General features: G+C 42.3%; 1 protein-coding gene across 2 annotated transcripts in view; it reads left to right on the top strand.

The window, feature by feature from the left end:
- Positions 1 to 12526, top strand: part of LOC145358974 (all-trans-retinol 13,14-reductase-like) — a 39440-nt gene that overhangs the window by 7102 nt on the left and 19812 nt on the right. For both annotated transcript variants that reach the window (XM_080213328.1, XM_080213327.1), the window contains exons 4-7: positions 1086 to 1287; positions 7887 to 8084; positions 8183 to 8302; positions 11265 to 11403. In XM_080213328.1, coding sequence (XP_080069454.1) covers positions 1086 to 1287; positions 7887 to 8084; positions 8183 to 8302; positions 11265 to 11403 — 659 coding nt within the window. The remainder of the gene's footprint in view (positions 1 to 1085; positions 1288 to 7886; positions 8085 to 8182; positions 8303 to 11264; positions 11404 to 12526) is intronic.

Raw genomic sequence — 12526 nt, 5'->3', positions numbered from 1 at the left:
ATCTGCTATCAAAAGTCCTAGTCCCTCCTAACTTGATATGCTGTTGTTAGAATCTGTCAGAATGTTCGAACTGTTCCAAGGGAGTTACAAAGCCCCACAATTCAACAACACCACAGCCTCTTTGATTTGTTCAAGAATGTAGTTAGCAGATTTCTTGGACTTTAACAATTGTTTCTGCTGGGGTTCATTTAATTGTTTGCAATGTGTTTAATGTTTTTCTTAGTTAATGGATCCCTTTCTTTGGGTAGGTATCCCACATTCATTCACAATGCTCAAATTGGCATTGGCTTCTGCCCTCCCTTTTAAAAAAAAAAATTGTGACATCTATGTATCCGCATCTCCAAGCTTCCTTTCCTTTTGAAAGTCTTTGAATGCATTCTTGTCTCCCAACTCCATCAGTCAATATTCCATGCATGGATGGAATTTTGTTAATGGACTAGTGGTATTATTGCTAGACTATTAATCCAGAGATTCAGCTCATGTTCTGGGGACCCGGATTCGAATCCTGCCATGGCAGATGGTGGAATTTGAATTCAATAAAAAAAAAATCTGGAATTAAGAATCTACTGACCATGGAACCTATGACAATTGTTGGAAAAACCCATCTGGTTCAATAACGTCCTTTAGGGAAGGAAACCTATCCATCTTTACCCGGCCTGGCCTACATGTGACTCTAGACCCACAGCAATGTGGTTGACTCTCAACTGCTTTTCAGACAACTAGGGATGGGCAATAAATGCTGGCCAGCCAGTGACACCCAATATCATTAAAATGGAAAATAGATGTTTTACAGAGGACACCTCCTGGAATCCACAATAAATGATAACAAGATCTGAGAGCAGAAGGGAGTAATTATGGGCTTCCTCTCTTTTGCATTACATGGGCAGAGAAGGTTAGCGTGGCCACTATCTCCAACACTGCCTGAAGGAGAGCTTACTGAGCCGATAATCAGTGACTTTGGCTGCAGCTGGATGAGAGGGATTCATGCACGGAATTCTGACTGATGGGAGCTGGAAGGCATGAATGCATTCAAAGACTTTAGTTCTTTCTTCACTTCTTGATGCATGTTTTCTGTTTTTCTCTAGGCGGTCACCAAAAGAGCACCGTTGTTAGTAATTATGAAAATGATCCCTCTTCCACTGGCCAACTTCCTCATAAAGACAGGCATGATCCACTGGATCTCTTCAGTCTTCAAACAGGCAACTACCCCACTTTCAGATGTGGTTAACAAGCTGACAAATAATAAAGACCTTCGAGCCATCATGTGTTACATCTGTGGGGATTACGGTAATGTGCTTTCACTTATATCAGTGTACAGTGCTTCTCACTAATAGAGTAAGTGGCAAATTTAACTTTAGCTTGCACTTCTTGGTGTGTTTGATTCTGATTATCACAGCTACAGCAATTTGTGGAATACTTGGTAAAACAAAGCACTAACTGACAACATTCAATTTCAGCATTATGCTTTCACAAGAATAATTTAAACACACTAGCTGCCGAAATAGAATCACTGTTAGCTTTGTGTTGGGCTCCTTGCTAAAGCTAGAGATAGATGAGTTGAGCATTTTGCACACATTGGCTGTAATTTTACTGGTAATCCATTCCGAGGCTTGTAAGATTGCGCCCAAGGACAATGGAGAATGCCATTCTGCGAGCCTCACCCACCCCGATTTTGGGTTGGCCGTGTTGGTAAAACCAGGGCCATTAAGTTTAAGTTTATTTATTAATGTCACAAGTAGGCTTACATTAACACTGCAATGAAGCCACTGTGAAAATCCCTTAGTTACCACACTCCGGTGCATGTTCAGGTATACTGAGGGAGAATTTAGAATTTAGCACGGCCAATGCACCTAATCAGCACGTCTTTCGGACTGTGGGAGGAAACCGGAGCGCCCGGAGGAAACCCATGCAGACACGGAGAATGTGCAAATTCCACACAGTCAGTGACCTAAACCAGGAATTGAACCCAGGTCTCTGGCGCTGTGAGGCAGCAGTGCTAACCCACTGTGCCGTCACATTTAGAATATTTATATCTCCAGTATTTCTAAATTTAAATTGTACTTCTATTAGGAACTCTGTTCACTTCCTGAATTTTCCTTGGAATATTATTGGCATTACGAAGCGATTTCTTTTCACAGTTAATTGCAAAAAGCCCATTGGAAAGCAAACATTTTCCATTTCCATGAATTGGACAGGTCACTGAGATTTCTCTTTCAGGAGATGTGGAAATTTCTGCTAGACCTTTGTGAGGTGGAAGCATATATCAATAGGGAATTGGATTGGTTTGAAAAGGGAAAATATGCAGAGCCATAGAGAAAGAGCCAACTAATGGCTCCAATGTAGCAATTTCAGAGGATCATCACAGAAGGTGATGGGCTGAATGGCAGCCTTCTGTGTTCTATGACTGATTCAGGTTGATGCAATGAGTTGATTTTATTTTATTTGATTTTGATTTATTATTGTCACATGTATTTTGATACAGTGAAAAGTATTGTTTACTGCACAATGTACAGACAGAGCATACCATTCATAGAGTACATAGGGAAGAAGGAATGGAGAGGGTGTGGAATGTAGTGTTACAGGCATAGCTAGGGTGTAGCGAGAGATCAGCTTAATGCAAGGTAGGTCCATTCAAAAGTCTGACAGCAGCAGGGAAGAAGCTGTTCTTATTGTCAGTCGGTGTATGACCTCAGACTTTTGTATCTTTTTCCTGACGGAAGAAGGTGGAAGAGGGAATGTCTGGGGTGTGCGGGGTCCTTGAGTATGCTGGCTGCTTTCCTGAGGCAGCGGGAAGTGTAGATGGAGTCAGTGGATGGGAGGCTGGTTTACATGATGGACTGGGCTATGTTCACAACCTTTTGTAGTTTCTTGTGGATTTGGTCAGAGCAGGAGCCATACCGAGCTGTGATACAACCAGAAAGGCTGCTTTCTATGGTGCATCTGTAAACATCCTCTTTTTTTTCAAAAAAAAGCTGCATCCAACAGGAAAAGCAAACACTTAACACTCAATTTCAATCTGAACAATGTCATAGAATCATTGAATCCCTATGGAGCAGCAGGAGGCCATTTGGCCCGTCGAGACTGCAACAACAACGATCCCACCCAGACCCCTTCCCTGTAACCCCATATATTTACCTTGCTAACCCCCCTGATACTAATGGACAATTTATCAGCAGTAGATAATCAAGAAATTCATCACCAAAGATCAACACCCAAATACATGCTGCAAACAGCTACATAATGGCAGCAAGGTGTTCTGTGCAAGTAACGGATGGGGGATACAGTTAGTTCAATTGCTAAGTTTTGATTTCCATCCTGGGCTGCTTAACCATAAAGAAGTCTTTTCACCTCACCATGAAGTGTTGCTTAATGGGTTGGTTTCTGTATCTCTGGAATAAATGGGTTATCCCTTCATCTTCTCCTGAAGATGCTTTTTCACACTGTGCGTCATCGCCCTGCTATACCTGATGAATAAACAAATGAGAAATCAAATGGATTGCCAACTTTCGATAATTTCTTTCTTTTAGGAGTTGAAGTTTATCTTCGACATGCAGAGCTTCTTCCCCTTGGTTATCTCTGCCTTACGAGTGCTCGGAGCTCATTAAAATTCCAATAAATTATTATTCATTGTGTAAACATAGTTTGTGACTCAGACACTGCATTCACCTTGGATTGGAATGTGCCAGAGGTGGGAAGGGAATAAATCAAGTACAACTGCTGCTGTGCAATTTATTTCCTTAAATTTAAAGTTGTGTGGCTACTAATTGCACATATAGTTTATTTTGAAAATGTTCCCATTGATTCTTTTCATTTGCAGTGCACAAGGTTTAAAAATTGGACTGGACATCATTTGAATCAGAAATTTGGGCAATGACCTTGGTTAACGAGCCTCTTTCTGATGATGTCTTGGTCATGTATCTTACGACTTGGGTCTGATGCACCATCATCTGGATGTTGCCTGCATCTTAGCTTCTGATTTCCAAACAAAGAAATATACAGCACAGGAAACAGACCCTTCAGCCCTCCAAGCCCATGCCAATCACGATGCCCTAACTAAACTTTAAAATAAAACCTGTTCTTACTCGGTCTGTATGCCTCTATTCTCTCCATACTCGTGTACCCATCCAGATGCTTCTTAAATGTTGCTAATGTGTCTGCTTCCACCATCTCCTCTGGCAGCACATTCCAGGAACCCACTACACTCTGCGTGAAAAACCTCCCCCGCACATCTCCCTTCAACTTTCCCCTCTCAACTTGAACCTGTGCCCCCTTATAATTGACACTTCCACCCTGGGTAGAAGCCTCTGACTATCCACCTTATCTATGTGCCTCATAATTTTGGAGATCTTTATCAGGTCTCCCTCTTTCCAGTGAAAACAATGCTAGATTATTCAACCTCTCCTCATTGCCAATGCCCTCAAGACCAGGGAGCATCTTCTTTGCACTCTCTCCAAAGCTTCCATGTCCTTGCTGCATCACACCTCTGGCTCTGTGCTTGATCTGCATGACACCTATGCAACACATATACCTTTACTCAGGGCTATGTGGTGAAGCCGCATCTCCAATTTCCCCCATCATTGATATCATTGCTCTAAATGCACTGAATGAACCTGTGCTCACCTTGTGTGATGATGCAGTGTTCTTAGTGCTGGGACCATGGTGGGGGAGGAGTGTAAGGCTGGCTCCAGCACCTACTGAAGGGCTGCTGGTCGCTTTTGAAACTTTGCCATTTATGGAAAAAAAAACAAAGTTGACAGGATTAGCGGATTTAGCGGACAAATAGACTAGCTTCTTCTGAAGAACTGACCGTTGGAAACCCAGCGAAAGTTGGGGCAAAAACAAAGGCTTCTCCTAATACAAGGAGACGGCTGCCACAAAGTAAGTATTTTCTAACAGTAGGCCTCCCTTGACATATCCATCGGGAACTGACATTTAGGCCTGGATTTTCACGAGGTTGGGAAAGATCTACAGACCTTCAAAAATGACACACAGGACTTTGATGCAGATGTCCTGCCCCATTTGCAGCAGATCCAATTCTTGCCAATGGGGATAGACGGCAGGATAAGATTCACAGAGTGGGGAAGCCAAACTCAGCCGAGCTATTGGAACTTAGTGCTGAGTTCAAACAGACCCCATTTTGATTGCTGCAATGGCCTCAACCCTGAGTGCGGAGTCACAAGTTAATGAAGTAGACGTAAACACTTCTGAAGGGCAGAGAAAGTTGATCTAAATGTCGCAATCTTAAGTTTTTAAATTCCCTGCTCTTTAAACATAAAACAAACAGGCTTACAGTGGGAGTTTAAAAATCTTTCTGCTGGATGGCTTTGGTCGACAGGCCATCTGGAATTAGTTTAAAAAAAATGCTATCTGATTGTGCACTTTTGATAGAGGCAAGGAGTATTATTGTGTGGGTATGAATACTTGGCTGTGTTTCAGAAGCTATAATTATTTCATCAGGGCTTCTGAACTCACAGTTTCGTTGATAGTTTAAATAAATTATTAAAGTATTATCTGTTTTTTTTATGTGGCTAATGACTAGAAATTTGCTTTTATAAGAGAATAACTACTTGAGGGGCTTTAAAAGTTTTGAATAGACTTCTTGAATGGGATTTTATTTCACCTGTCAAGTGTTTATGAATAAGAACTGTATTACATCATTAGATGTTTATTTTTATGTCTTCACATGGCGCCTAAGCTCTGCCCCAGGTGATTACTGAGTGTGTGATTATGGAATTGACATGGGGCATGTTGGCATGGGGTTTGGGTGGGAGGGTATGAGTTTGCATGGAGGTGGCATTGGGATACGAGGGGGCATGTGGATTGCATGAAGTTAATGAGTTGGCATGGAAATAGCATCAGGGTGCAGTTAACCATAAGAAGTGGGTGAGGGCTAGAGGGTCCAGAAATGTCTATAGCAGCAGAGACCAAGTCCCAGAGAGCTGAGGAGGACCTTCTAACCAGCTCCCTCATCCTTCACTCACCTTCTTGGCTGCAAAGTATTTGCTTCCAGGCTCCATGTGACTGGCCCTACCTCGTCCTTGACTCACTGGAACAAAAATCAGGTCTAATGGGATCCTTTAAACCAAAGTGAGTGCTAGGTCCATTTATTTCTTTGAATAGACGAAGAGGGCATTGGCACAGCGTTTAAATTAATTTCTTTTATTGAACGGAACTTAAAATGAAATCATTACAAAAGCGAAAAGGAAAGGGAAAAGCTGGAGAGTTAGAGACTGGCTTCTCCTGCCTGACCTGTACTGATCAAAACAGAACCCTAAAACAAAGCTGAACTGAACTGCAAACACAGAGCTGAAACTGCAATATACGTCATTATTTATCTTTGTTATTGAAATGGTTTTGCACATGCTGGCCCTGATTTTTACCCCACGCCCACCCCAGTTTCTCCGTTGGCCTCGGGCGCGATCTTACGAGCAATGGGTGGGCGTGTTGGTAACATTCCGGCCGCTGTCCCTAACTTGAAGACACAGGCCTTGCGGATGTTGTTTATGAACAACTTTGTTTGGCCGATGAAAATCCTGTTTTGCTTGCATTGCACCTTCAAAAATGCAGTCAACTTCCAGCTAACCCAGCATACCTTCTGAGTTTTAAAATGTAGTCAAATTAATTTTTTAAACTTTAGCAGAGTTAGTTACATAGGCAGAAATATCTTTAAAATGAAGTCTTTGAATAGACTGAAGCAAACCATGCACAGGAATCCCTCAACAGTGAGTCAGCCCGGCTAGAAATCTCCCAACTCAACCCACTTGCCTCAGTAGTTGAAAATCTGGCCCTGACTAGCTGCTGTGTTACTCAAGGACTACAACTGCAAAACTTTTAAGAAATTTGGACTTGTCCCGGTCTCAAAGCTGCTTGTACTTTAATTCTCAACTCATCATGTACATATAACCAGGATTTGTTGCTCCCTACTTGGATTCCTGACAAAAACTTTCCATAGTTAATGGATGTGGTGATAGTGTTGGAACCTTAGTGTAGTAAGAGACCAGCCATAATCTTTCTTGATGAGAGAACAGGCTCAAGGGACCAGATGACCTCCGTCTGCTTCTATTTCTTATTCCCCTATGTTGGTGATTTAAATATGTAATCCTGCCCATACTGTTAGAATCCTCTTCCACAAATTTAGTATTTATGAATAGACTTTCGACGAAATTTAGTTTGATCATTTCATAGTAAATTAATTCCTTTCTGCCACTTCAAACTTCACTGTTGATTGATTCCCTATACACGCAGCATAAGCTCAATCTGAATTCACTGGGAATTTATAGTTCACCTGAGTTAGACTCGGTCATTAGCTTTGTAACCGCAACTAAATTTTGTTTGATTTCTGATTTAATGTGATAAAACATTGTGTGATTTCAAGACAACTCTTGGGGCTATAGTGAGCAAGGGATATGGGGGAAAGGCAAGTTCTGGACATTGATGATGAGCCATGATCAAAATGAATGGCGGAGCAGGCTCGATGGGCAGAATGGCCTCCTCTTGCTTCAATTTCCAAAAACTGAATCGGCATAGAAACATCTCCAGATAATTAATTTATTAAGATAGATTTATGAAAGTTGCACTCATGTAACTCGGATCGCGTCTGACATCCTTCTCTCGCTGTTAATAACTGAACGTGACTTCTGGATTTATTCATTCTGTCGGTGCTTAGTGTCATGTTGATGTTGAGACTTCATTTATAGTTTATGTGTCCCTTTGTTAATTGCTCAACATGGCCCCCAACAGGCGGTTTAAAAACTTTGGCAATACGTAGATTTGCAACTGAGTCAATAGTTTGTACTTTTACTTACAGCCATCTTGTGTGGAATTGGAATTTAATAAGTCAGTTGATTATCCCCCAGTTGCAGTGGTGTCTCGTTTTCTCTCTCCAGGAGTCTTGCCTAAGGATGCCAGCTTTTTGATGCACGCCTTCGTTACCCAGCACTACCAGAATGGTGCATGGTACCCAAAGGGTGGGGCAAGTGAGATCGCCTTTCACATAATTCCAATTATTACAAGAAGTGGTGGCGATGTTCTTACGCGAGCGCCTGTCCAACAAATACTAATAAATCAAGATGGTCAGGCATGTGGTAAGCGTGGTTCTAGTGTTTTCCGTGGTTTAAGCATTGGGTGACAGTAAAATTGTGTTTAATTGTTGCTACTTAGGGTTTTTCCACTTCTTTACTAGGTGTGACTGTGAAGAAAGGTGAAGAAGAAATAAACCTCTTTGCTCCTGTTGTGATATCTGATGCTGGAATATTTAATACTTACAAAAAATTGTTACCTCGTGCACTGCAAAGTAAACCAGGTGTGTGAATGTTGGAACTTTATTTCTACAGAATACAAAGAGCAACACCACATTAAATAGTTTAAAGTATGTAACTTGTGGTTGCCTAGGTCACAATCGATTGTTTGAGTCTTTGTTTAAGCGATGAGTTCTCCTTTCCGGTATGTGTGTGATCTGTTACATATTTTCCTTTTGCTTTCATTCATGGGTCAGGAGTAGCTGTTTAAATGAAAGAGGAATATACATGTGAGTTAGTAAGCTGGCATATCATAGAATCTGTACAGTGCAGAAGGAGGCCATTTGGCCCATTGAGAATGCACTGACACTTCAACAGAAGATCCCACCCTTTTCCCATAACTCCACGTATTTACCTCACTAATCCCTCCAAACTACACATTACATAACCTAACCTCCCACACTCCAAAGATGTGCAGGTTAGGTTGATTGGCCATGCTAAATTGTCTCTTAATTTCTTGGGATGCATAGGTTAGAGGGATTAACGATGTAAATATGTGGGGTGACAGGGATAGGGCCTTGATGGGATTGTGGTTGGTGCAGATTCGATGGGCTGAATGGCCTCCTTCTGCTTTGATGGGTTTCTATGATTTCAATGATCTTTGAATACTAAAGGGGCAATTTAGCATGGCTAATCCACCTAACCTGCATATCTTTGGGTTGTGGGAGGAAACCGGAGCATCCGGAGAAAACCCACTCAGACATGGGGAGATAGTGTAGACACCATACAGTCATCCAAGGCTAGAATTGAACCTGGGTCCCTTGCGCTATGAGACAGCAATGCTAACCACTCTGCCACCGTGCTGCAAACTATCAGAAGATAAATTTGATTGCTGCTTGATTTTTGGCCCTATCTGTTGCTGGTGTCTAAATTCACAGTAAGCCCTATTTGCTTATCATCCCTGTGCTTGCTGACCTATGTTAGCAACATCTTGATTTTAAAATTCTCATCCTCTATGTTAAATCCCTCTATTGCCTCTGCCCTCCATATCTCTGTAATCTGCTCCCATCACACAACGATGTGTGATTTCTGCACTCCACTAATTCTAGCCTCTTGTGCATCCCCGAGTTTAAATGCTGAACCATTCGCCATGCCTTTGGTTGCTTAGACACCAAGCTCTAGAATACCCTCCCTACACTTCTCAGCTTCCCTACTTTGCTTTCCTCCTTTTAAGGCACTCCTTAAAAACCTGTCTCTTAGACCAAGCTTTTGATCGACTGATCTAATATCTATTTTTGTGCCTTGGAGTCAGACTTCACAGAATCACAGAATTGATGCAGAAGGAGGCCATTTGGCCCATCATGTCTGTACTGGCTCCCCCAAACAAGCATCATGGCTTGGTACCAGTCTTGTGCCATTTCCCTGTACCTCTGCACACTGCTTCTATTCAATTTTGCTTTTAGCTCCACTGAAGAGCCTGGAATATTTGATTACGTTAAAGGTGCTACTGAAATATAGCTTGTTGTTATCGTTAATATTCTATGATTATTTTAACCTTGTATTTATTTTTGAAATATGCAATTCAAGTGACTAGGTTTCAAAATAAGTGCATTTTAATGGTTCAATAATGGGAGAGACCGAACTTCATTATGAATTGGAAAGCCTTTACCTCAATGTGTACACCCATCAATTATTTTAGTTACTATGTGCTTCCAGCTAGGTCATTCAGCAGCATGCAAGACAGAAGTAAAGTTTTCCCTTTGGGAGTGAAGTTGCCAAACTCCGCAATGGATTCCAGACTCCTGGGCACGGAGTGATTAGAAATCCTGGGCGTGTGGTGGGAGGGCTTTACAGACCGGATAGGATGGCACAAGAGGGGGATATCATCTTGGGAGGTTGGTGGCTCGACGTGCACTGGGCATCCCATAAATAACGTACCTGGACTTTGCGCATGCGTGGAAAGCAGCTGTCCCAATTTGCAAACTTAAAATCCCACCAAGCCGCGAAGGGCCTGGAAACCTATTCTTGTTTCTACTTCTAGGGTTCAATTTTCTGGTCAACAGGCCTTTCCATGGTCCACCCCTCACTTGCTTCAATTCCTGTGGGCGGACAGAACAGGAAAATTTTCCCCCTTGTGTATCATTGAGATTACACAATAGCAGAACTCAGCTACCTTGGCTAGCTGAAGGAACATGTAAAAAGGAAAGCAATTTAGTAGAAAATCCATCTTTATTTGAATAAAGCAAACTGATTGAAGTGAAGGAGATGGTAACTTATGTTTACCATTTTTAGTTTGAAACCTGTTTCTGACTCAGTCTTTTATCGGAAGAAGCATATAGTTCCAAACGGAAATGCTTAAACAGCGCATAACAGGCAGCAACAAGAATTTGAGGGAATGAAGTTGTTTGAATTAGTTGTCTGACCATTGTTGCAGCTGCATCCTAATACCAGCAGCAGGAAGACACGGCGAAAGAGACTGTAGGCAGAGCGGGAAGAATGGAAGATGCTGTTGGAGCCTCACAGGAGAAAAGGAAGGCATTCCAGCAGCCTCTGCAACACTTCTCTAATTTTAATATTTAGGCATTTTATTACAAGAATGATTCATGGGGCCCTGTCAACACGGGAGGGGAATTGTGGCTGGCCCGACAGTGGCCCAGGTAGTTTATCCATTCCCTTTAGTATATACAGCTGTCAGTGGAGAGGAAGAAGCATTTACGGAGAAGGGAAGCTCTTTCTTAGTGAAAAGCTCCTAATGGTGACAATCGGGTAACCAGCTTCCATTCTTCATTTCCCTTCTTCAGGGAGAGCTTCATAAACACATCACTAATGTCAGGAATGTGTGACCGATTAGATTCTTCAACCAGTCACCAGAATGCGCGAGATTAATCTGAGGTCTGAAAATCCTAGAAATGTTATTATTGAGCCCAGCAATTCTCGTTTATGATGCTAATGTTCAGGAGCATGCAAATCCCTTCTTCAATTCTGAATGGATTATGATGGTTAATGATCTTTCTGTTGACCTCGCAGTGATCCAGTCTCAGCTGAACATGGTGCAGCACGGAGTGGGAGGATTCAGCATATTTATCGGTCTTGATGGTTCCAAGGAAGAGTTGGGATTGAAAGCAACAAATTATTGGTTTTTTCGGGAGAATAACCTTGATGAGATGTAAGTCAAAGCAGTGCTTCAAACGTGGCGACATAATAGCTGGTGCTTGTGAACCCAGCTTTATTTGGTCGCATTCAACTTTGCAAATAAAATGCATGTAGGATTCCAAAGAATTACAGTCTTCTGCTGTCAGGTGTATCTTAGTTGTTGTAATTACATTTTTCTTTTGTTCTTTCCTCTGATAGTATTCCTACAGTGCAGAAGAAGCCTGCACTGATAATCCACCCCAGGCCCTATCCCTGTATTTACCCTGGTAATCCCTCTGACACTGAGGGACAATTTAGCATGATCACCCGACCTAATCTGTACATGTTTGGAGTGAGAGAGGAAAAAGGAGCATCCGGTGGAAACCCACGCAGACACTGGGAGAATGTGCAAACTCCACACAGACTCTATTAATGCTCCCTTCATTTATAATTTGTTTCTCCACTTTCCAAGCCAACAGGCTTTCCCACGTAGAAGAACCAGGGCAGCATGCAACTGGAAACACCACCATATGCAACTTCCCTCCAAGTCAAACGCTATTCTGACTTGGAAATGTGTTCTCTTTCTTTCACTGTTGCCAGGTCAAACTCCCGAAATTGCCCACATAGCAATGTTGTCGGTCTACCTACACCACACAGCCTGTAGCAATTTAAGGACAGACAATAAATGTTAGCCCTGCCAATGCATCCCTGTTAGCCCTGCCAGGATGGCTGCATCCCTTGAATGAATGATTAAAAAAAAAGTTCTCCAAATTTATTTCCATTTCACCACACTTGCTTGGCGAATTTGACTGAAATTTTGTTTTCAATTCATACCATCTTGTTTGTTGTTACTCCGAATGTGGAAGTGGAATTGGTCTGCCCTCGGTGCAAGGAACACCTAACTTTTCAATTTCAAGATCAGGGACTGGGACTGTCTACAATGGGGGTGGCTTGCCATTAACCAGGGGGTTCCCAGCGGCGCAACCGATGAGCCATGAAAAACACCATTGCCTTTGGCAGAACTGAAAGATCCGACCGCTGGCTAATGGCGGTCACCTCCATCACATGGCTGGCATGTGGAAAATCTCAGCCCCAGGAAAAGTGTTTGTATATTGATAGCACAATGGCACAGCGGTTAGCACTGCTGCCAGGGACCC

The sequence above is a fragment of the Carcharhinus amblyrhynchos genome, chromosome 27, assembly GCF_965287045.1.
Source record: "Carcharhinus amblyrhynchos chromosome 27, sCarAmb.v2.hapA, whole genome shotgun sequence".
Lineage (NCBI taxonomy): Eukaryota > Metazoa > Chordata > Chondrichthyes > Carcharhiniformes > Carcharhinidae > Carcharhinus > Carcharhinus amblyrhynchos.
This window is presented reverse-complemented; position numbering and strand designations above follow the sequence as displayed.